Source organism: Quercus suber, unplaced genomic scaffold (genome assembly GCF_002906115.3).
Source record: "Quercus suber isolate HL8 unplaced genomic scaffold, Cork oak 2.0 scaffold_24, whole genome shotgun sequence".
In the NCBI taxonomy this organism is placed as follows: Eukaryota; Viridiplantae; Streptophyta; class Magnoliopsida; order Fagales; family Fagaceae; genus Quercus; species Quercus suber.
The window spans coordinates 1,404,465-1,430,662 of NW_027069489.1; the positions used below are offsets into that span (position 1 = coordinate 1,404,465).

At 33.4% G+C, this 26,198-nt stretch overlaps 3 protein-coding genes across 3 annotated transcripts; 2 read left to right on the forward strand and 1 right to left on the reverse strand.

The window, feature by feature from the left end:
* Window positions 1-45: 45 nt before the first annotated feature.
* Window positions 46-12,989, forward strand: LOC112020385 (flotillin-like protein 3). Its single transcript, XM_065766789.1, has 8 exons — window positions 46-258; window positions 930-1,322; window positions 2,253-2,420; window positions 2,913-3,308; window positions 4,601-4,970; window positions 5,103-5,233; window positions 8,644-8,676; window positions 12,498-12,989. Exons 1-8 carry the CDS (start codon window positions 46-48, stop codon window positions 12,987-12,989), a joined length of 2,196 nt encoding a protein of 731 aa, XP_065622861.1.
* A 195-nt stretch (window positions 12,990-13,184) lies between these two features.
* LOC136064716 (uncharacterized mitochondrial protein AtMg00810-like) lies at window positions 13,185-15,718 on the forward strand. The gene is made up of 4 exons (XM_065766796.1): window positions 13,185-13,550; window positions 13,611-13,780; window positions 13,830-13,833; window positions 15,443-15,718. Exons 1-4 carry the CDS (start codon window positions 13,185-13,187, stop codon window positions 15,716-15,718), a joined length of 816 nt encoding a protein of 271 aa, XP_065622868.1.
* A 461-nt stretch (window positions 15,719-16,179) lies between these two features.
* On the reverse strand, window positions 16,180-25,621 carry LOC112025689 (protein tesmin/TSO1-like CXC 5). The gene is made up of 8 exons (XM_024058371.2): window positions 25,233-25,621; window positions 23,918-24,025; window positions 22,427-22,604; window positions 20,807-21,121; window positions 19,471-19,553; window positions 19,261-19,355; window positions 17,757-18,176; window positions 16,180-16,644 (listed from the first exon to the last, which is right to left on the reverse strand). The coding sequence occupies exons 1-8, from the start codon at window positions 25,619-25,621 to the stop codon at window positions 16,379-16,381; spliced, it is 1,854 nt and encodes a 617-aa protein (XP_023914139.2). The 3' UTR covers window positions 16,180-16,378.
* Between the last annotated feature and the right edge of the window lie 577 nt (window positions 25,622-26,198).

A 26,198-nucleotide genomic window follows, 5' to 3' on the forward strand; every position in this document is an offset into this window, starting at 1 on the left:
AGTCCCAATCTTTCTGTGACACATAAACTCCTATACTAGAGCAACATGAAGTGGAAAACGGCTGGTCCTTCAGAGTACTTAGCCATCACAGGGTGGGGCATCCCTGACATAAAGCTAGCCAAGAACGAATGGATATTTCCAGGGCAGAAGTGCACCAAGTTCGACATGTCTCCGGTCAACTACACCTTCGAGGTTCAAGCCATGTCTGCTGAGAAACTTCCTTTCATTCTCCCAGCAGTCTTCACAATTGGTTTCTATGTCAGAGGGGTCAATTGCTTTAGAATATTTGAATATATATCATAGTAATTGTACTCTGGGGTTGTTTTCATAGGGAATTGCCCCCCCCCCCCTCCCGCGGCGCCCCCTGCTGCTTCCACCCCTGACTATAGGTATTCATTTGACTTGTTATAGTAGCCATGTAGAATTTTGTTATGTGAGTATTTTTAGTCTTTTACTTGTTTGCTACGCAATCATTTAGCCAGATTAATACTAATCCTTTTCAATCTTACTTTTTACATCATAATCAATTGATCTAAATTCATTAATAAGACATTCACGCATTGAATCATTCATTTTATCTCTCACACACAGATACAAATATTTTGTACGAACACACCAATATCCTTACACTTGTGATTGAAATATAATACTTACACATGTGACCAACACGGATACTTTGTAAAATATTGATACTCAAGCATATTGCAATGAGTACTTTGTCCTTAAGAGTTTTCCATGCATTTCAACCTCACCCTGCATTATTCTATCAAGGCAACAAAAGCCTCCTCTCTATATATATACACACCTAGTTCTCTCTCTCTCTCTCTCTCTCTCTCTCTCTAACAAAAGTGAAAAGCCTTCTAGCTATAAGCCCCAACTCTCTCTTTCTCAGTCCCAATCTCTCTGTGACACATAAACTCCTATACTAGAGCAACATGAAGTGGAAAGCGACTGGTCCTTCAGAGTACTTAGCCATCACAGGGTGGGGCATCCCTGACATAAAGCTAGCCAAGAACGAATGGATATTTCCAGGGCAGAAGTGCACCAAGTTCGACGTGTCTCCTGTCAACTACACCTTCGAGGTTCAAGCCATGTCTGCTGAGAAACTCCCTTTCATTCTCCCAGCAGTCTTCACAATTGGCCCTCGTGTCACTGACATGGACAGCCTCCTCCTCTACGCAAAGCTCATTTCTCCACATGACAAGCTCTCCAACCACGTCAAAGAACTTGTTCAAGGTGTCATTGAGGGAGAGACTCGGGTGCTTGCTGCCTCTATGACCATGGAACAGGTATTTAAGGGTACCAACACTACATCAAAAAATGTCTATTACCTCAAGTGTTAATACAACAAAATATGTACATAGTAGTTTTAGATAAAATATCGCATCAACAAGTTAAAATGGTTGCAATAGTAACTTAAAAGTGTTAAACTATTGCATCAACAATAATAAGTTGCAATAACTTATAATTTTTAGTTGCAATAGAAGTTATAATATATTAGGAAAAATTGTTGCAATAACTTAAAATGAAAGAATCATTGCAATAAATTGATACAAATTGTTTTTACAATCTATTGCAACGAAAATTTTGAACTAATAGCTTATTGCAACGAAGTTACCATTGCAATATTTGCATCAACAATAATAAGTTGCAATAACTTATAATTTTTAGTTGCAATAGAAGTTATAATATATTAGGAAAAATTGTTGCAATAACTTAAAATGAAAGAATCATTGCAATAAATTGATACAAATTGTTTTTACAATCTATTGCAACGAAAATTTTGAACTAATAGCTTATTGCAACGAAGTTACCATTGCAATAATTTGATATTAATTCTTTTACAATCTATTGCAATGACAAACATTTAATTGCAACGAATATTTCGTTGCAATAATTTGATATCAATTATTTCATAGTCAACCGTAGTGGCAAAATGAATTAATTATCTTTTACAATAAAGATATCATTACAGTAATTTAATCTAACTTATTTTGTTCAATTGTTTGCAAGTAAATTGTAAATTGTTTATACTTACAAGATATTCAAAATAGTAAATTGTTTATTGCGACAGTATATATATTATTGCATCAAAGTTATTATTAAAATATTTGGAGTTTATTACAACAAAAATTTTTGTTGTATAAACCTATTACCTCAAATTTTATTGCAACATCTTGTATCAACTATTGCAATGACTCTAATGCTATTGCAATGGTTTTTTTCATTGCAATAAACGTTTTTTGTTGTAGTGCAAGGAGTTCAAGAGAGAAGTTTTCAAAAAAGTTCAACTTGAGCTCGATCAGTTTGGCCTTCTCATCTACAATGCTAATGTCAAACAACTTGTGGATGTGCCTGGCCATGAGTATTTCTCATACCTTGGCCAGAAAACCCAGATGGAAGCTGCCAATCAAGCTAAGGTATACAAATTTTGTTTTGATTTTGCCACTTTTTTTGGCTACAATTCTACACACACATATATGTTCTTTCATTTTAATTTGGGTATTTATGTGAAAATGCAATTCTAAATTATTAATTTATTATTATTATCATTTTGTTCGTTTGGTTCTAAATTTATGTTCATAATCTATAATTCTCAATGGTGATAGACTAAAACTCCTTAATTTTTGTCATTATTAAGTGAAATTACAGTCCAAAATTATTATTATTATTAGATTGTAAATTCAGTTATAACTTTTATGTTCATAATCTATAATCCTCGATGGTGATTGAGGAAAAATTTTAATTTTTGTCATTAACTTCACAACGATATGTGCATATAAATACTTTTTTTTTTTTTTTTTTTATTTTTATTTTTTTATCTACATAAATTAGCACGTCCATCAATTATTTTAGGTTATTTTTCGTCACAAACAATTAAATTGATAAATGTTGTTATACATATGTTATAGATTGATGTTGCTGAGGCTAAGAAGAAGGGTGAGATCGGAGCAAAGGAGAGGGAAGGCCAAACCTCACAAAATGCTGCCAAAATTAATGCAGAGACCAAGGTGATAATGACTCAAAGGCAAGGAGAGGCCCAGAAGGAAAAAATTAGGGTTAAGACTGAAGTGGAACTGTTTAAGAACAGGAAAGAAGCTGAGTTGGCCGAGTACAAGGCTGAGCTGGCCACGAAAAATGCCGGGTGGTCTCAGGCGTCTCAGCTTGCAGAGGTGGAATCCACCAAGGCAGTGACCTTAAGGGAGGCTGAGTTGCAAACTGAGGTGGAGAAGAAGAAAGTATTAACTCAGACTGAGAAACTCAGGGCCGAATTACTAAGCAAGGCAGCTGTGGAGTATGAGACTAAGGTATATTTGGTGGTGAAACTAATATGTTTAGTTACACTAGTTAATTTTTCTCCTTGTTCTTTGTGTTGTTTGCTGCTCTACTTAATTCAGAAGAGTTCCTTTAACATACTCTGAAGATAAGATTTACTATTAATAGGTGGAATACTAATACAAGTAGGCAAAAGGATATGGACCAAAATTTTATATTGAAAAACAAATGGGCATTCCATAAGGCTTTAATTGCTTGAAGATAAAGACTTATTATTAATAGGAGCAAAGACTTTATAATATTCCTTTTTATTTATTTATTTATAATATTCCTTTAACATACTCTTTGTCTCGATAGAATAATTAATAGCATAGTGTTATTTTCCATATTGTATACCTCTTTGAATTATAATGTGACCGATATTTTCATTTCATTTCTTTGTAAATCACTCTCATTAATGTCAATATTGACATTATTATTATATGATAATAAGGAATGCAAAACGTTACTTCCACAAATACAAGGCATGCATTTAATGCTAGAGATACAAAATTTTTTACAAATTTTTGATGTGGTGAATGATTATTAGTAAATGAAAATATGATGTTAATGGTGGGTTTAGATGAAAATCAATAAGAAATTGGACACATCAACAGTTTGTAAAATGTTGTAAAATAGTTTGTGCCTGTACATTATTCTTAACTTATACTCCCCCATCCCAATTTGTTTGTCCTATTTAAAAAGCCAAACTTTTTAAAGGAACGTCATTTATTGTCTTGTCTATCTTACAAAAATGTATAAGTTTACAAAACTACTCTTAAATAAATTTATTTGTTTTTTTTTTAAAGAGTTATTCTTAATGAGACAATTAAAAAGTGCCCCAATTAGATTGATTTTCTAAATATTTATTAGTTTTCTTTTTAAATAATTTTGAAAATAAAGTAGGAATATAATAGGAACATTAGTAAATTAGTAACTTTTATTTTTAGAAATAGGACAATATTTTGGGACATCCCAAAATGGAATAAAGGACAAACAAACTGGGACAGAATGAGTAATAAAAAGATATATAGTGAAAATACTTGATGGTAATACAAATTGCTTTGGTTTTAGCGTGTTAGTAAGTTGGTTCACTTTATGATTTTATGTTTATATTTGTATCTTACAAGTCTTGTACACAAGCCAAAACCCCATGATAAGCAATTGGTTTTTTATTAAAGGACTGTTAACCAATACTCTAAGAGTGGACTGTTAACCAATACTTTAAGAGTACTCGTTAACATTTCCCTTTTATTAATATAAATGTGAAATATTGGTGATAAAGGTGCAAGAGGCAAATTGGGAGCTGTACAAGAAACAAAAAGCAGCAGAAGCAATCCTCTATGAGAAGCAGAAAGCTGCTGAGGCAGAGAAGGCAAGTGCAGATGCAAAGTTCTATGCATGCCAACAAGCTTCGAATAGTGCACTGTATGCAAAGAAGAAAGAGGCTGAAGGAATTACTGCACTCGCACAAGCTGAAGGCTTTTACTTGAACACCCTATTGAAACAACTTGGAGGAAATTACACTGCACTAAGGGACTACATGATGATCAACAAGGATATATACCAAGAAATTGCCAGAATTAATGCACAGGCAGTGAATGGATTGCAGCCCAAGATTACTGTTTGGTCTAACGGAAAAGGTGGTGAAGATGGTTCAAATGGGGCATCTGCACTAAGGGACTACATGATGATCAACAAGGATATGTACCAAGAAATTGCCAGAATTAATGCACAGGCAGTGAATGGATTGCAGCCCAAGATTACTGTTTGGTCTAATGGAAAAGGTGGTGAAGATGGTTCAAATGGGGCAATGAAGGATGTTGCTGGGGTATATAGCATGTTGCCACCATTGCTAAAGACTGTGCATGAGCAGACTGGGATGCTACCACCTACTTGGCTTGGCACATTGAGTGATGTTACTCCGTAATGTGTTTGGTTTTTTAAGTATAGTAATAATAAAATAATGCCATGATAAAAATTACGTACTGATGGTTGTTTAGTTTGACTTTAATGTAGAGGGCAAGGCACATTGGGTAAATATTTGGTAGTTTGCTCTATAATATCAGTTTGTTTAATACTAATTTAATTTATGCTTATTGGATCAGTAAATTTGTTGTTTTCTTTTCTTTTCAATATTATTTACTTCATTAATTATTATTAACCATATCTCCTTGTTTTGCATTTGACCAATTCGTATTTTGAATTCCTGTAATCTTTATTTGTTACATTCCTTATAATGTGCAATCGTTCTTATATAAACAATACAAAACACTCAATAGACTGTGAGAAGGTTACTACAATCCAATTCGCATCTGTTTCAATTTGGTATCAGTGCAATTTTTTTAGAGCACTCATGGCCTTTGACGCCTCTTCTTTACCTTCTTCTGCTATCAACCCCACCACATCTCCATTACCTTCTTCTTCTCTTCCTTGTCAAATGCTCATCATTTTCTCTCCATTAAACTTACCTTCAATAGTTATCTCTACTAGAAAACCCACTTGCTTCCTGATCTTGAATGTCAAGAGATCTTGGATTCATTGATGCTTCCAAGTTGTGCCTACCTTCTACAATTTGTGTCTAGTCAACAATGTTTCAACGCCAATCTGGCTTGCCTTTCTTGGACTAGACAAGACCAAATTCTCATGAGCCTTCTCATTTCTTCCCTATTATGAAATCATACCACTAGTTGTTGGCCCCTCTCCTTCTCAAGAAACATGGACCAGTGGGCTGTGGAAGGACAAGACATAAGACTAGGATAAAAAAACTAGTGCAAGGCTAGCCAAGAAATTTAGTTTGTTTGATACAAGTAGTTGAATAAGTTGTTAGCTGGTTAAAGAACCAATCTTTAGCTTTTCTTTCTCGATCTTAGTTTGATATAATACTAGGCACGCATGTATTTATTCTTCATTATGAAAGTTGATGCCAATTCCCCAACTCGATCTCCATGCTCTCTTCGTAATCCCCAATCTTTTCTCTTGGAGGTTGACTACCCCCATAAACTCTCCATTACATCCGTCTAAATGTTTTGAGTCCTATCACTTTAGGACCCTTTTGCTATTCCAAAGAACACATAAATTACCCAAACTAACTCAATTTGTATTCTAGATAATCGGAATTTTTAGTTCTCTAAAATTCCAAACAACAAAAGCTCCTGACCTGAGCAAAAAATGCTTAGCCTGTTAAGGGTGAATGTTCTTTGGATTGACATTTTTTCCTCATTATGCTATTTTAGCAAACATATTGGTTTTATGGCCAAAAATGAATTTAAAAAAAAGGAAATATTTGAGATCTTTATGCTATACTAAAACTTGAGCTATAAAATATTTGTTTTTTGAAATTTAACATGGAAAGAACGCAAATGTAGCATACAAAGTCATGTGACTATATAAACCTAAATGCTTGAATGTATGAATTTTAAATTATATTCCATAAATTGAAACTTATATGGATAAATTAAAATAAATAAAATTAAGTTGCAACTCACACTTTATTATTGCAAATCTCTATTGAATTGAAAACATAATTTCCAACATACATAAAAATATATTTAGATATGATATTTGAATGAATTATATTCTCATTTAAAAAGAAATTTTATGATGTTGGATTCCTATAAGAGTTTAAAGACAAAATCTGTTATGTTTGTTCTAGTTATTGTTGCTTAGAGGAGAGAGATGCTAAGAGATTTTAGGGAAGATTTTGAGAGAAACACGTTTTTTCTCTGTTCTTTTTACTCTGATTTGTTTCAAAAAAAAAAAAAAAAAAATTAAAAAATGAGTCTCTTAGTTGTAAAAATCTAATGTGGCATGTTAATATTGGATGGTGTCTTCTTTTACACTATATCCTTTTTGAATTTATTAACCTATTGTATTGACTAATCTATTATTCTCAAGAGTAAAACATTTTAGCAAAAAAAAAAAAAAATAGTAAATTATTTCATGACTGTAATTGTACATCATCCTTATAAGATTGTTCATAGCACCTATTGTCAGCCATATTATTTTATGACTGTAACCTTACATCATCTATATAAGATTGTTCATAATATGTTGTCTGCCTTAGTGACTTGACTATTGCCGTTAACATCATATGTTACTGACTGATTGATCATAGGAGAGGAAAAAACATATTCAAAACTTGCTGAAACCACTAATTATAATAATGAAAACAATGACAAAGATTTAATGCGTTGATTTTCCACCCCCATTTGAAATTTGATAATGGACTTAACAAAGCCTCTATTATCATAGATAAAGTTGATATCACCATCTAGCTTAAGTGACCTGGTTGTTTGGTCATCGAAATGGTCATGAATCCTAAATTAAAAAAAAAAAACTAAAGTAAATAAAAGATGTAATTTAATTTTTATTCACCAGCATATGATCATTTGTATATAATATCCAAATGCTAGTTTGTGGGGATAATTAATGAAACAAAAGAGTGAATGATGAATATAACATATGAATGTTTTATGTATAAACATGTATATACATTATATCTTAATATAAAAAAAAAGAAAGAAAGAAAGATAAACCACAGGAAATAATACTTTTTTTTTCCAATATTCAATTTTTACAAAAAAATAGTACAAATAAACCACTACCTGAAGTTATTAAGTTATGTCTTTTGAAACTAGAGTTTCAAGTGAAAATTAAGTTTAACAAACTCAAGTTCTTTAAGTGAAAATCAAGTCTAACAAACTCAAGTTCCAAGTAGATAGCTTCTCACGTGGATAGTCTAATGTGGTATTTTCAATTAGACAATTCACGTGAATGGCTATCTACTTGAAACTTGATTTTGCTCAACTCAAGTTACAAAATGGACTACAATAATGCAACAGAGGAATGAGTGCTGAATATAATAGATGAAGTTTTTATACACAATGAAATGGACAAGAAAAAACTTCTATTTCATATGCAGTTTAATGATTTTTTATTTTTTATTTTTTTATGTATAAACATATGTATATACACAATATGAATAAACATATGTATATACACAATATGAATAAACATATGTATATCCACTTTATGGGTTCTTTACAAGTTTACTTATTTTATTCCATTTATCTAGTGAAACTACTTGGTACAACCATAACTTCTAAGATTATATAGTAAATATATAAATTTTCGATTTATCTAGTGCATGTGCTGGCAAGGGGTGACATTTACACTCTTGAAACATCACTTGCCTCTGCTTCCAATACTCGTATATTTTTTAGATTTACATGCAATGCAAATTACAAAATCTTAAACAAAGTGATCTTTATGTCACTAAATTTCTACCCAAAGCAAAATCTCTCTATAATGAACTCACAATTGTAGACCGCCCACTCTCACCTCAAGGCTTCAACAAATGTATCTTCCAAGGCCTCAGATCTTAAGCATTGACGAGCTAAAAGATGAAAATATGCTCAACATTTTTACAAACTTAGTCACGACTCAATACTATTCTATCTATAATGTATATAAAATCGAAGAAACATTGTGAGTTTGAAAAAGTAATGAGCGAATTTTCATCTTTTAGTGCGTCAAACGACCTGTCATTAAGAGATAATAGCATATGATTTGTATGAAGCCTTGATAAATATTCATGTCTCCACTTCAAGGTCATTGATAAATATGCAGACGGGAAATTCCTTGAATAAACTTGCTTTTTATGATTGCTGTATTAAATTAACGTTGAGTATCATATAGAAAGAAGAGGTCTTAGTTTAATAGATGAATAGTGACGAAGGGATAAAAGTGGGCATTAGCAACAAATTATGATATATTTAGGCCAATGCCTCATGGCCCTCATCATTTTGTAGCATTAACAAATATGGCCTGGACTATAGTACTAAGGACATAAGTTTGTCTTCATCAGGTGATTTGGGCCAATGCCTTATCTTTTGTAGCGTTGATATATGGCTTGAAACACTGAAGCATTTAACCTGTTTGAATAGAAAGGGGGACCAACTGTTCAAGCCCAAACCCAACTCACTATAAGATAAATGAGAAGAAGATGAAGAAGGTTTTATCTGTTAGTCACGTTCACGTGGGACACCAACAATGGAAATTGGAAACCAATTTGATTTCTGTAATAAACTAATAAAGACATTGTCTGAATGACCAAAATCCAATGGGTGGAAGAGAGTAAAAGACACATCTAAATTTAAAATGGAGCTCAAAGTTCACCTGACCCTCAAAAAAAAAAAAAAAGGTTCAGCTTTTCATTCTCATACCCATGCTACCAGCACACGAAAGAGATCCTCATTTTCAATCTAGCTCAACTTTTTTTGTTTTTATAGATAGAATAAATTTAAAATTTATGACATTCACTCAATAATAATAACTATTTACTATAAACAAAAAGATAAAAAAGAGCTATTTACTATAAGCAAAGTCCTTCAATGATCCCCCTCCAAAAAAAAAAAAAAAAGTCCTGCAATGATAAATGCTATTTATAAACAAAAAGATCATAAAATAGCTATTTACTATAAGAGATCATTAATAAAATTATTTTCGGTTTTGACACAAGTGAGTCCTTTAAAAAAGTGGTTTTGAAAGACTCTCTTACTAAAATTTTGGAATTCATATTCACATTATAACAAGTTAACATACAACCGAGTAATAATAATAATAATAATAATAATAATAATAATAATCACGAACGGTAAAGGGCCAATGGCCCCCCCTAATTTTGTTTTTTAATAAAAATATTAGTATATTAATAGGTACTAATTTTAGCAATTTTGTTTAATACGATTACACTTTGCTCCCCCTTAATAATGCCTTCAATTCTTTTGAGAGTTATGTTATAGACAAAAATGTTTTTATAAATTATTGAGGTAGCAAGTTCTTATTGGTTTGCACATTTGCATCATTTTTTATTTATCAATAATCACTCACCATATTAGCAATTTATAAGAATTTTGTAGTTTTAGCATTTTTCACCTTTTAAAAGCCATAAAAAATTAATAGATTAAATCTAAAACAAAATATACAAGCCCAAAAAAATTAGCACAAAAAAAAAATTACCTATAATAAAGTAAAAAAAATAAAATTAAGCCCAATCAATCTATTTTACTCCAAACAAACAACTTGGCCATTTAAAAAATTTTAAACAAAAATCCTTAATGGTAAAGCAGTAGAGCCAAAGGTTGGAGCTGCCGCACACAGCCAATAACAGAGCCGCCCCCTAACTCCAAGTCCTGACTCTGTCCCTAATGATAATAATAATACTTTTATTTATTAGGAAAAGTCTGGCTCAATCTTAATAAAAAGTTGGTGGGTTGAACGTTACCCAAACTAACCCCTTTGGCGAGCCGAACGTCAATAAGCAAAACACCTATTCCATAATAAAATACTAAACAACTTTGACATTTTTTTTCATGGCTAACTTGTTTACATAATAAGTTGTGATTCTTGTGAATGGTACACGATCACTTTTATGTGGATTAATTCACCACTAATATCATCTTTTTCTCATGCCACTCATAACCTACCACATTGATAAATTGTAAAAAAAGTTGTGAAACGAGTCATTTTTCTTCTACTTATTCAAAATCTAATATTGAAGAATTAGAACATAGTAAACATGCATCAAACATATCTGATCAGGACTTCACCGTAAGACAAGAATTTGGCATATATATAGCACCCCGAAAAATGTAAGCTCCATCAACCAAAGTAGCTAGGAGACATGTACACTTTGCCTGACCCATTGATTGACTCTAGCGGCTTCTTGTATAGCTCATTTGCACGTTCTACTTGTTTAGCCTCACCGTTCTAATAAATTTCAATGTTTTCGAGTTTTTCTTTGTGAATTTAAGGGTTTTGTTAAGCCAGAACGAGATCTAGCTCATTTTACTTAACGCTCACAAAAATGTCATTTTATTTGAAAAACAATAACTTAAAAGAAATTTATTAGCTATCATTGTTTGAAACTAGCATTAATATTACAATAAATAATAAATGATTTTCAATCTTTAAAGAATTTAAACTCTTTACTTATTACACCAAATTATATAAGTACCAATTTGCATGGAACCAAAATTTAATTTACACAATACATCTTTTGAAATTTGTTATGTAAAGAAAGAATTTTTAAGAAATTAAACATGAAATTTTATTTTAAATATATGGAATAAATTAAACCATTTTTTTCATTCATTCTATATGTTCACATTTTTTTGGTATCATGCTATACATAATTTTTATCGTTATCAAATTTGGTTATTCAGATTTGCTCTAGCTCTGCCATTGGCCATCTCAAAACTTTACTATCACAGAAGGATATCTACATATATTCCATAATTCTGAACTTCAATCCTTACGATTTCACTTTTGTAGTGGAAGAAAAATATTATAACTTTTCATCCTTAGATCATAGAAGTTTACAAAATAGAAAGATGGTTCTCGTGGTGTTTGATTGGGTAGTTGAAAATGAAACATGCCAAGATGCTAAGAGAATTTAAAAATGAAAAGAAAAAAAGAAGAAAAAAGATCTAGTGGGTTGTACATGGTGGTGAATAGGTTGTGAGACATCACAATTTTTTTGATTTTATGTTGCATCAAACATATGAAAAATGTTTTTCATATCATTTTAAGGAATGAAACCAAATATAGGAAAATAAAACATTTTTTAGAAAAACAATTATGCTAAAAATATTTATATCCAGAAACATCAACAAAACAAATGGATCCTTATATATCAACATGTATTTTATTTATTTACCATTTTTTAAACGTAAACATAACCTAAACATAAAATGGTACTTTAAACAAATAAAGTACTCTAAAAAATATAAATAAATGAAAGTAGTCTAAAAATTTGAAAGTACTCTAAAGAATTTAAACGTTTTATAGATTACATTAAATTAAATAAGTATCAACTTGCATGGTATAAAAAATATGCATATATGGGATGAAAATAAATTTTTTTTCATTTCATATTTCAAAAATACAAGTTTATGTTTAACTGCATGTATATTTTTTTAAAATTGATTATCTAATCTCCTTTTTTTTTTTGCACAATTCTCTACATATGCGTTAGGGCATTTTATTCCTAAAACTCACTAAATACTCCAAAAGAAGCATATATTCCTCCTGTAGTTGCTCTTGATTCTCCTATAGACTTCTCTGTCCAACCACCAGATATCATTAATCCCTTTCCTAGTTCGCCCTTTAATGAACAGGTGGAAGATGAACAGGTCGAAGACGAACTACCCAACCCCAACCCTGAGCTTGGGTCCCCTGCTCCTACTTTTCCTGAAGATCTTGCACAAGACATTCCACCTCGTCACTCGACTTGGGTAAGATCCATTCCTGTACGTTTACTTGACTATCATTGTTACACTGCCCTTGCTACACTGTACGAGCCTTACACCTATTGTGAGGCTTCCACTGACCCTTTATGGCAAATTGCAATCAAAGAGGAACTTGATGTATTATCTAAAAACCATACTTGGGATTTGGTGACACTCCCCTTTGGGAAATCTGTAGTTGGTTGTAAGTGGATCTACAAGATTAAGACTCGTTTTGATGGGTCCATTGAGCGCTACAAAGCTTGTCTTGTTGCAAAAGGTTTTATACAGGAGTATGGAATTGATTATGAGCAGACATTTACTCCGGTTGCTCATATCTTATCTGTTCGTGCCCTCTTAGCTGTTGCTGCTACCAGTAAATGAGATCTTTTTCAGATGGATGTCAAAAATGCATTCCTTAATGGGGGTTTAAGTGAAGAAGTTTATATGCAACCTCCTCCTGGTCTCTCTGTTGAATCAAGCAAGGTTTGTCACATTTGACGTGCATTTTATGGCCTTAAACAAGCTCCACGAGTTTAGTTTGCCAAATTTAGTTCTATCATCTCTCGCTTGGGTTACATGACCAGTCATTATGATTTTGCTTTATTTCTTCATCGCACTGATAAAGGCACTATTTTACTTTTCCTGTATGTGGATGATATGATCATAATTGGTGATAACCTCAGTGGTATTCAAGAATTCAAGGATTTTCTCAGTCAACAGTTTGAGATGAAAGATCTTGGACATCTCAGCTACTTTTTGGGTCTTGAAATCACTCATTCTACAGATGGACTTTATATTACTCAAGCTAAGTATACTTCTGAACTCTTGTCTCAAGCTAGACTTACTAATAGTAAGACTATTGACACTGTAGTTGAGCTTAATGCACATCTGACTCCCTTAAGAGGGAAACCATTGTCTAATCCCTCTCTTTACAGACGCTTGGTTGGCAATCTAATTTATCTCATTGTTACTCTTCCAGACATTTCCTATGCTGTTCACTAGGTGAGCCAGTATCTGTCTGCTCCACGATCGACTCACTATGCTGCTGTTCTGCGTATTCTTCGATACCTAAAGGGCAGTCTCTTCTATGGTCTTTTCTATTCTGCTCAATCTCCTCTTATTCTCCGTGCATTTTCTGATATTGATTGGGCAGGAAATCCCACTGATCGCAGGTCCACAACTGGTTATTGCTTTCTTATTGGTTCTTCTTTGATTTCTTAGCGAAGTAAGAAACAAACTCATGTGGCTCGCTCTAGTACTGAAGTAGAATATCGTGCCCTTACTAATACCACATCTGAGCTCCTTTGGCTATGATGGCTTCTCAAAGATTTAGATGTGTCTACATCCTCTGCTACTCTTCTTTATCATGACAATCAAAGTGCCATTCATATTGCTTACAATGATGTCTTCCATGAACGGACTAAGCACATTGAGATCGATTGTTATTTTATCCGTTATCATCTTGTCCATGGTGCTCTCAAGCTGATCTCAGTTTTCTCTAAAGATCAACTTGCAAATATTTTCACCAAGTCACATCCTAAGGGACACCTTCGTACTTTGGTTAACAACCTCAAGTTGGTCTCACATCTACCTTGAGTTTGAGGGGGGCTATTAACGTGTATGGTGTTCTGGGCTTTAGGCCTAAGTAGATTATTTGTATAACACACATTCTTGTACTACATTTTTACTTGTACTGCACTCATATGCCTCCTATATAAAGGCACTCATGGATATTTTTTCATTGAGAAATACAATACAATCATACAATATTTCTAACATGGTCAAACTAAAACTTTATTTGTTTGGGGACAAGTTCCTATGAGGATTTCAGAACTAGCCGATTACAAAATTTAGAAGACACATGATTAGTAGATTTACATCAGTGATCTTATTTAAACTCCATTTATATTATATTACTAGTTGCCCATAATAGCAGTTGCAGTACCTCTTTCCCCAGACCCTCTCTAAATCGTGTTTTTCACAGATGTAGAGTTCAGTCTTTGTGATTTCACTTTTGTAGTGAGAATATTATAACGTTTTATCCTTGGATCGAAGAAGTTTACAAAATAGAAAGATGGTTCTTGTGGTCCTTGATTGGGCTGTCGAAAATGAAACATGCTAAGATGCTAAGAGACATTTAAAAGCGGTAAGAAAAAGAAAAAGAAAAAGAAAAAAGATCTAGGGTTTAAAAACGATAAGAAAAAAAATGATGATGAAACATGCTAAGATGCTAAGAGACATTTAAAAATGATAAGAAAAAAAGAAAAAATATCTAGTGGGTTGTGTGTTTGTGTGGATCTGGTCAGTGGTGACTCTAGGAATTTTTTTTAAGAGGGTCATTAAGAAACTTAAATTAAAAAAAAAATTAATTAAAAAAAAAGAACTTGAATATATTGAGATATCGAAAAAAAACACACAAATACATGAAATTTTATAATTTCTTTTTACGAATTTTCATATTTTAAAATCACCTCATGATAGTTTATTGTCAATTTTCATTATTTATTGTCAATGAAAGTATGGCCATTTTATTTTGTTAAGTTTGTATAGTAGTTTTGTTTTTATGAAATTGTGGTTATATATTTGTTATTTTTTTTAATAAAAATATTTTAAACTAAAAGAAAAAACTCAACTCCACTTGCACTATATAATTATTAATTCTTTTTTTTTTATACCAATTATTAGTAACTAACCTATTAGAACCCTTTCCCCTCTCTTTTCTTAAAAAAAAAATATATATATATATATATAAATTTAGCTGTTCAATCAATATCTTTGTGAGTTGGTTTGGTAATGGTTGGGGTAATTTTATTAACATGTCCCAGTTGAATTAGGTAGAGGAAGAGAATGCTATAACGGAGGAGCTATCAGAGTGGCAGGATGGTGCTAGTGAGGTCATTGGCGAGTGTGGTGATGAGTTCGAGAAGAAGATCGGACGGTTGGTAAGTGTTATTAAAAGGGCTGATGATCTACGGCTGAAAACGGTCCAGAAGGTGGTTGAGTTGCTTACCCCACAGCAAGCTGTTGAGTTCTTGATTGGAGCCGCTGAGTTACAGTTTGGGATCCGTGGCTGGGGGATCAATCATGACCGGCGGCGTACCAATTTTTGAAATTCCTTTTTTCAAATAATTGTTCTGTTCAAACTTCAAAGTGAAAAGTGATCGATATTTGCGGCTATTCTAATTCAACAGCATCAAAGTGTTTTGTACTGCCGACAATGTTTACACTGTGTGTACTACCGGGTCTTCAATTGAACAATTCGAAGATTCATAAGATTTGATTTGCCTTGTAATGAGACATTTACAATTGACAATGTCCTCCACTTTCAGAAGTTGGAAAAACCTTAATCAGTATCTGAGCAGATCATGTACGCAACAGGCAAAGCCTCTGAGGTAGGGATATTCAACTGGAGACGATATGATAGTATATCTTTTTGATAACTACGGGGAAATATGGAGAATAGACGGATGTCTTTATTAAAAACATTAAAAGGTGCCGGTTGAACATCATGGCATATGATAGATATATTAAAAGATATCTAAAACACCACATTTATAAGCAAACTTAAAAATTGACCAAAATTTACTTGCTATATAATCTACAAAGATTGTATAAATGCTATATTCAGAAAAGGGCCCTAGTTATGTTGATTCTTCAACCAAAAACATTTCTAACAAGGTGACCTAGGTTCAACTTTCTAACCTAGGGGGAAACTGCAGCTGCATATCACTGAGACACGTTAATTTAATTTGAACTGTTTCTCTCAGTAGCTACAACTCTCTGTCAGTATTTGGTTTGATCTTCTCCCCATTCCCATTGGGCAACCCAACCTTCGATGACAAATCTTTGTTATCAGAAGTGACTGGATGGGCTCTTGAAGACGCTTCAGCACTTGCCGTAACTGGAGACTTTGTAATGCCATTGCCATAAGCCTCCTTGTGACTTCTCGCTTCACTGCCAGATTTTACATTTCCATTTTCTACAGGTTTTTGTTGGCTTCCTGTACCATTTTTGGCCACCGGCGAAGGCATTGTTTCTGCATAGTGATAGAAACACAACTGTTCTTACTTTTTATTAGATTAATAATAAAAATGACAGATTTATCTATTTTAATATATAAAATATCCATAATTGATGTGGAAATATCCACATTTAAAAAAAAAAAAAATACAATCCAAGTGGATGTAAAATTAAGCATTAAGTTAAAAAAAAAGTTAATATCTGTGTACAAAACTCTTCACTTATACAAGGATTGAGAGAAGTCATGGTAAGTAGTCTTACCCTTAATTTATTGGAGAGATTGATTTTGAACTCAAATTCGTGACATGTTGCTTATGGTAAAAAGCAAGGCTCAACCTCTAAAACTAAGCTCCAGCTTTAATAAAACAAAATTCCTGACCTTTTATTTTGTCTAAAGGTCATTATAAAGTACTCAAAACACCCGAAAGCTCTAACCTATAGCTATACAGAGACATTTTTTTCACACATTCATTCAATTTACAAAGGAATGTTGATACTCGAATTAAAAACCTTTTAAAGCATTCACATCAGTCTGTGTATAAGTATGTATAATAGAAAAAATGCTCAAATTTACACATTTTTGTTCAAAAACAGTCCACATCAGTCCGTTTAAAATCTTGCAAAATCTTCTAAAATTATCCACGAGCTACAGTACCCGTGTAAATTTACACGAGCACTGTAGCATGTGTATATCATTTTTTAATAGTTTTTTTCTCTCTTCCTGGTAATGTAGCATAACTTTGCCTGGCACTGTAGCACTGTAGCATTAGGTTAAAGAAATGAATATTTTATTTGAATAAATATGTATAATAGACAAACTGATGTGGGTGTTTTGTAAAAATAGGTGTGTAAAATAGAAAAAGTAAGTTTTAGACTTGTAAAATGGAAAAAATTTTCCACGGACTGATGTGGATGCTTACATCAATAACTAAGAGGAAAATTCACTCGAGAACTGGAAGCTAGAATATGAGGTCTTTTTAATTACAACGTTCTACAAGCTAACAATTGAGTATCCTTGCCTTCATAGGACTTTTGATTGTCCTTTTGTAGTTAAGAAAGCCCATGTTCAAGTTTCTCATCAACAGTGTAAAGTCTGAAAGTTTAGAATTATAAATTTCAGAAACTTACCTCTTATGCTCCCACAAGCAATGATTCGGTTAAGAAAATCCCGGAGCCTTGCTAGAACAAGCCTTTCTTGCTCCGCATAGAGTTCTGACCCATGCCCATTAGATGACTTCTGACGTGTGTTTTGACCATCGCTCAGCACCCCTTTTGGTGACCCACCATCCATGAACATCGTGTCTTGTTCATCACACATCAATGCAAGTGTTCCAGGAGACATTGGCCTACCATTATCCATATCAACTCCATCAGAACCAGAATCAGTGCTTCCATCTCTATCCACTTGATTCCTACTCAGATGGTTACCAGGAATAGCTTTCTGGCTACCATGTCCATTCTCAGCAACTTCGCTTTCTTGAGTGGACAAAGCAGTAGAAATTTCAATATTCTTCCTGTCTGTCTCCCTATCCATTTTGCCACTATTTCCTGGAAATGTTACATTAAAGACTTAGAAGGCAAATGAAATGTTTTATAAAAAAAATATAGTTTTCAGTATAATGTACTGCTAAGCTAAACACATATACACATATCACTAAGAAAAAGATTTTTCAAATGCCTATATTGATCAATTTTCCAAACAGTCCACTGTAAAGGGTTTTTGAGCACAGTAAAATTACAAGCAGGCTTAAAGAATAAAGACCCCTTGTTCTGGAAGGCACATGTTGAATGTGCGACCAATATGGAAATTGGAGATATTTTCATTCATCTTCAAAGGAATCAAACCAATCGAATAGGAGCATGATGAAAAGAAATGAAAAATAAGGGAGAAATATTAAAAGAAATCATGGGGTGTTTCAGACCAAATATGGAAATTGGAGATATTTTCATTCATCTTCAAAGGAATCAAACCAATCGAATAAGAGCATGATGAAAAGAAATGAAAAATAAGGGAGAAATATTAAAAGAAATCATGGGGTGTTTCAAACCAAATCCTTCCACAAATTCTTTTAAATTATAGATATCAAGTACAAAATGACATTCTTAGGACTCTAATTATGGCAAATAACAAATAACAGGTTAAACTTTTCAGACCAACCAACTGATGAAAACAATGATCAGCCAGAAATAAGGAAAAAGGTTCTATACAATTACATATACAAGTGTCATCATTGGCAGTAACTCACATGACAATGAATAATAAATATTCTAGAATATGACCTTTCTAGAGGTTATTTACTTATAATGTTAAATTCAATAGTCATGTTTGCATTGAAGAAATAAAGCACAAAAATGTTATTTTTTTGGACAAATAAATCCAATACAATTATCTGTTTGAATTTAATTGAGGAACCTAGTATACAGCACCAAAGGAAATATACTTAAGTTTTACCCTAAAAGAAAACTACTTTATGCAGTTCTAATGTTGTTTACATAGAACAGTTGACATAGAAACTTATAATAATACAGGCAGCATAGTCATTTCAGTCAAATAATAAGCTGAAAGTTAGAACAAGCTTAAATGTAAAAGAACCAGCAAAAGTTCTTTCTATTTCTATATGTTAATCATAACCTGTACGTGTCATTGTTGCTTCTGCTGAAAGTTCGACCAAATGTGAGCAAAGATCCTTCACGTCCTGTGGTTGGAGTATGTTGGCCAATGTAGACCTTCAATCATGAGCAGTTATGACAATTAGTTTGTGTAAAAAAGAAAGAGAATATTATATATATATATATATATATAAAATTTACCAGGTGCATCAAAGTGACATCATATGCCTACCTGTACTTAAAATTAGAAGATCCTGATACTGCTGCATTAGCAATGCATGAATCAGGGATGGATGAAGCTCTTAGATGATTTTCCTGAATAAAGTTTTAAAAATAATTACTGCATTTCTTCTTCCTTTTTTGCTGAGAAGATGGAGGAAACAGTGAAGAACCAAAAAAAAAAAAAACAGGAATCTTATAGCAAAAAGAATTACCCAAAATCTTTTTCATTATTATATAAAGGGTGTGTTTGGATACCGCTTATTTTGCTAAAACTGAAAAATTATTACTAAAAGTTCTGTAGATAAAGGTAAAAGTTAGTTGAAATAGTACAGTGGGACTCATGAATAGTACCCAAAAGTGCAGTGGGGCCTATAAATAGTAGCAAAAATAAGCTGAATAGTGGTAAAAATAAGTTGAATAGTGAAATAATTTTAATTTTTCATTCTTACCCAAACGCACGCAAAGTGTGTGTTTGGAAAAAATTAAAAAGTCAGCTTATTTTACTATTCAGCTTATTTTTTGCTACTATTTATGGGCCTCACTGCACTTTTTGGTACTATTCATGAGTCCTACTTTACTATTTCAACTAATTTTTACTTTTATTTACAGTATTTTCAGCAAAAAATTTTCAGTCTCAGCAAAAAAGTAGATCCCAAATAGACCCAAAGTGCAAAAAAGAGGAGCATAGCTGTTGTACCCAGGTAAATTATATGGTTTTTCTTCGTAAAATTCCATCCGTAAGAGTGGTATTACAATAAATCAGATTTAAATGTGGATGAATAAAATCAAACTTACAGGAACTAAAATCACATGACACGAGGATAAAAGGATTTGAATAACATATGTCCCTTGAATTAATCTCTGAGCATAAATAGTTAGTGCAGCTTGCCCTCTCTCTCAAAGATTATTCAGAGCATTAACATGTTTTTTACGAGTCCCAAAAAGAATTACCCAAAATCTTTTTCATACAAAACTTGAATTTATTATATAAAGTGCAGAAAAGAGGAGCATAACCGTTGTACACGTGTAAATTATATGGTTTTTCTTAGTAAAATTTCATCCATAAGAGTGGTATTACAAGAAATCAGATTTAAATGTGGATGAATAAAATCAAACTTACAGGAAATAAAATTACATGACACAAGGATAAAAGGATTTGAATAACATATGTCACTTGAAGTATCACTAGCAATACAAAAGCTTTATAGTCTACTGATCCAGAGTTACTCAACAAATGATCCTTAAAAATGGAAAAATTAAATATATGCTTCGCAGTCATTAAGATCAACAAAATAGATTAAAATCAACCTAGACATCTCATATTCAAGGATTCTAAGAAAAAGTACCCGTTGGCAGAGTTCATGGCTTTTTCTCTTCCTGGGCACAAGCGGGGTCCCATAACCAAAGGATCCAATAGCCCCGCTAATGGCTGCATTAGCTAATTTAGCCTGTTGGATATTGGCCATTGCATTATGGTCTTCATGAATAAGATCCCTTCTTTCTTGGCTTCCTTCAAAATTTTTACATTCCATGCATTTACAGTTTTCAGAGCACAGAACATTGGCTTGGAAGCACTCGCAATACTTCTTGAGGCACCCTGATTTCTTGCATTGACACCCTTTGCTGTGCTTTCCCACCACTTGAACTTCTGCAACATCTTCCTGATTTGTTTTAAGACATAATCAATGAATGCCAAGTTTAATGATTACAGATAATATGCTTGACCCACCAAACCAAAAAAAAGGTTTCTTCTTCGTAAATATTATTAGTAACATATACCGTTTTAGTTTCAAATTCTAGTTACCATTTGTACAAAATACACCCCTGAAGTTTGTGCATCTAAAATGTAACATGATTTTGGATTTAACAAATTATGTTAAACTTATGGTGTGTACATCTAAATTATGGATTTAACAAAAGTTCTATTCTTATGTTACTTTATGGCTATGTAGCCTCAAGAACAACTTATGTTACTTAATGGTTACCATTTGTTAAACTCATAAAATGTTTGTTAAACTAATATAGTAACCATTTGTGCATCTAAAACTATAGGGTTTGACTTAAAAACAATATCAAACTGTGGAGTTTACTATATATTATTTCCTAAATTTATTACTTATATACTTGTTTTATGAAGAATAATAAATTATTACACAAAGGATTTTTGAGCTCTTAACACTTTTGAAAGACTTTAACTTCTTCTTCTTCTTTTTTTCTTTTTACCATTGTTCTTCTTTTATAACTTTTGAACTTTAAATACATTGACAAAATAGGGAAGATTATTTCTATTTCTTAAAATGAAGTTTGATATGTAAAAGAGATATCACCAAAAAAACACATAAAGAAATGGAAAAAATAAAAAAGGAAACAAAAAATGCAGAGTTTGGAAAATAGGGGGTATTTTATTTCTTTGATGGGGTGGTGGCTCACATCATAGTTCCAAAGAATTTAAATTGAAAATCAGAAATAATATCTGCACATTATCTGGTCAATAAAAGTAGACAAGGACAACACAAACAATCCATCCAAACAATGACAACCAGCAGACCAAAAGGTTAAAGGATCAATACAGCTACAATGAAAATAGCAAGGGGTATCTCATGTTCAGTACTGAAGGGCAGAGGGCAACAAGGGCTGTGATGTAATTTTTGTGTCTGTGCTGTAGCTGACCTGTGTACTCTTTTGGTTTAGGCCAATGTTTTGATGTTGGCTTTTGAGCTGGGTTGTATGGTTGCTGTACACTGAACTGTGTTGTATTTCTTTGCATTTGGAATGAAATCTTCTCATTCATCATAAAAATAAAAATAAAAGAGTAAAATCTCTGCACAAATCCATATAAATGATATTTCTTGTACATATCAAAATACTTAGAAAAGACACTCCCATCAACATTTAATTCAGTTAAAGTCGATGCAATAGCACTCATCATGCAATATTGTTGCACAAGTTGGAGTCAGATTATGTACCCTACTATCTCGAGGTTCATGTGGACTACTTGCTATCTTTGGCCTGAATGCATTTGGATTACGCTCTAAGGTCACTCCAACTGCCTCCTGCCTAGCAGCCTCATTCTCCACATTATTCTGACAATTTAAGCAGTTGCAATTATCACAATAAATCCCAGCTGCGAAGCACTCACAATACCTACAATTACATAACTTTGCTTCTTAATACTTTAGAATATGTGGGAAGAAAAGATGATGCACCACATACATAAAGGTTAAAGCTACCAGTAATCTATGATAAATCACTAAAAGACCAAGCAGTTGCACTCCTATTAAATCATATAGAATTTGAAAATGGATTCAACAAATTAACCAATAAATTAACCAACCAAACCCATTCAAGATACATTTGGAAGAGACCTCTGTCATATTGAAGAGAAGAAACAGGGAGGACTTTATTACAACTCCAGGGATGTTATATGAGGATTACTTCATGTCTCATCATGTGTCCTAAGAAGATTTCACTTGTATCCTCTCATTTACATTTTAGCGGACCACAAAAGGCTCAATTATAGTGAAGAGGAGAAAAAATCGTAATGAAGGAGAGAGAGAGAGAGAGAGAGAGAGAGAGAGAGAGAGGTGAAGATAGGGGAGATGAAGAGGGGAAAATCACTACAAAACTTATTACTATCATGCATATGATACTTCCAGAATAGGAAACTTGTATAGTCATTATAAATTTCTCTAACCTATGTCATCCAATTATTGAGCAATTTGGCAGCAATCTCTCCTTGAGGAAACAAGTTATTAGAAACAGTAAAATTGGAGACCCCTACAGAAGATAGCTTTCAAAAGCCTTATGCTTAATGCAAATTGCATGGCAAACCCATCAGTCGATTTCAAGTTGCACTCCTGCCCAAGTCTTGGTTTGTGAAGGAGAATTAGCAGAAATAAAGGAGGATGCTGAACAAGGAAAATGGAAGCCTTATATTGTTCAACTCAAACTTGAAGATGATCTCCTATTTATATTTGGCAGCTTAAGTCTTGTTTGAACTCCAGTTGAAGAGGTGACTCAGCTGCAACATAGTTTTGCATAAATTTGCCTAGTCCTTCATGATCAAGTGTCAAGTCAGAAGAAAATAATTCAAACAAAGAGATACACCAGATTAAAAGGAACAAGTGGTGTGGCTTGTTCTTTATACTTGCAGCCTTACGGTCTAGTAGCAGGACCATTGTCTAGTTCATATGGTATAATAATATCTACAAGACATGCGGGCCCAGAAATGGCTAAAGTTCTTTAGAAGCAAACATGAAAAGTAAAATAAAATCACCTTCCCCATCTGGAAGGGGGGTTAATTAATCCTCCTCATAAAGGCAAGGAATTGATGCCCTTGAGTTCAATTCTAAAATAATTCCATTTAGGGAGGCAAGTTTTGCTAGAGCACAAAAGCAATGCTACAACCCAAGTGCATTTCATGCTAAAAATGTAGGAAAAGGAGTCTATGTGCTTACAGCTTCAAGCATCGGGAACTTCTGCAGTTACATTGTTTTTGTTTCTTTGGAGTACTATCCTTTGCTTCAGCATTAGCCCGTGGTTTTGGTCTAGGGGACTCCTGCTTGCTGAAGAAAAAACACAAATGTGCAATAGTTAGAAGAACAAAACAATAGAGCTGAATTCATAATTGTATAAAATGCTTCCAATTCCATGAAGAAGCAATGGCATATATAATTAAAAGCATGTATGCACAATATAAGCTTCTCAAAAGATATCTTCATTAAAGAAAAAAGCAATAATTAGCAAAAGGTGAGACCGAGAAAGGAAAAAGAAGAAGAACAAGAAAGTCATATGGGTTAAGTTTTCTGCTAAAAAAAATGTTAAGGATTGGGAAAATCGATTATCTTGAGCAACCCAAATATAATAAACCCCTTGTAGCAGTGGTGAGAAGATCAGAAGACTTGCTCCAGCTGTTGCGTCTATGTCCAACGAGAAGGGAGCAAAAAGAACATCTTCATGACAGGTAATACAGAAATTACCAGTCTACTGTGGAACAATGAAAGAGATATCAAGAGCAGGGTTGTTTCTTTCTCTAGATATATAGCCCCTTTACTGGATTTAGATGTTCAAAATGGGAAGCAGTTCTTAGAATTTTGTCCTGTAACTTTCCATATGGACTATCCTGTAGCATTTTGTGGCGTAGCTTCTTGAGGAGTGTTTGCGGTCACGGTCATCCCTCGATTCTTCATTATGTTTGAAAATTATTCTGTTGACAAGCACGTAGATCATATATGACAACAACAACAACAACAACAACAAAGCCTTATTTGCTAAGCTCTCTTCCTAATACAATTTCCATCCCATAACCCATCTCACATTCCAATCCCTTTTAAAAATTCCGATCGTCCCAAAAGCTTAAGCCATTAAAAAATGCCAAATTTAACCATTTAACAATAATTCTAACACACTTAAACGCTAAACAGATTCATCATTACAATAAAGCCTCCTGAATTTAGCTTTATTTGTTGCACAACACACATGATTACTGTTTTACAATGTTTTTGAATGCTCAATCATACTGCCTCTTTAAATATTCTTGAAATCCCATTAATTCTATGCTCTTAATTCTACTATTCAAACATATCAAATCTATATTTGGAAAAAAAAAAATTTCCATACCAAAAATGAATTAAAGTGATTCTTTTAACCAATATTTCTAAACTAAGACATATCTGATATCACCTCCCAAATCAAATCTTTTTCAAGAAATAAAATTAAAATAAAAAATTTAAAAATTAAAAAAAAAAAGAGCTCATATTAAGCAAGACTCACGTCACTGCCGGTATTGGAAGTTTATGCACTGGATGAGAGCGGAGCACTGGCTGCTGCGGCGGCCGCGGTTGCAATTGCGGTGACAAAGGCGGCAGCGGCAGTCGCACATGCCATTGCGGCGACATTGGTGGAGGCGGCGGCGGCCGCGGTTGCAATTGCGGCAACATTGGCGCGTGCGGCCGTAACTGTAACTGTGACTGTGACTGTAACTGTAATTGTAATTGTAATTGCAATTGTACCGGTGAGAGAGGCTGCTGCTGAGGCTGTGGCTGCGACAGTGACTGTGATCTCATTTGCAACTGTGGCTGTGGCTTCTGCGGCGAGAAATCCAATTGCCTCGCCGATTTCTTGGGCGCCGAATCTGAATTCGTTTCGTCGTCCTTCTCCATTTAAATATCGTCCGTACATTTTGATTAAAAAAAAATCGTTGGTCATTTATAGCGGTGATGTCAGAATCTACATATCTGTACACGTGTACAAAAAACAAACACTCACAACAGTTTCAGACTTCTTAGCGCCAAATTCCTCTCTCGTCACTTTCCCAGGTAAAAAGAACCCTTTACTTCTCAATCCAACGGCTACAAAATCCTAATCCACCTATTACCCAATCTCAGCCGTCAAAACAATCCTTTCAATTTCATCCGTACGATCTCCTAGCCCACTCATCGAACCGTCAAATTTTATCCAATTTCAATTTTTCAAAACCTCGAGAGGGAGAGAGAGAGAGAGAGACTGAGACAAATCCTCAGCTAAAGCTAAGCTATAATAAGCTGATACGCTTATCTCTTCCGTACAATTCTACGTTTTCCGATTCCGATCGTCGTCGCGTTTCGGACTCGAAGCGACACTGTTTTCGTCTCAGTCAGTGCGTGAGAGAGGGGTTTTCTTTGGCGCCAATTTTGGCCAAGAGACGGCGGCGTTTCACGGTTTCAATGTCACTGCGCTAAAAATTTATTGAGGTTTTGA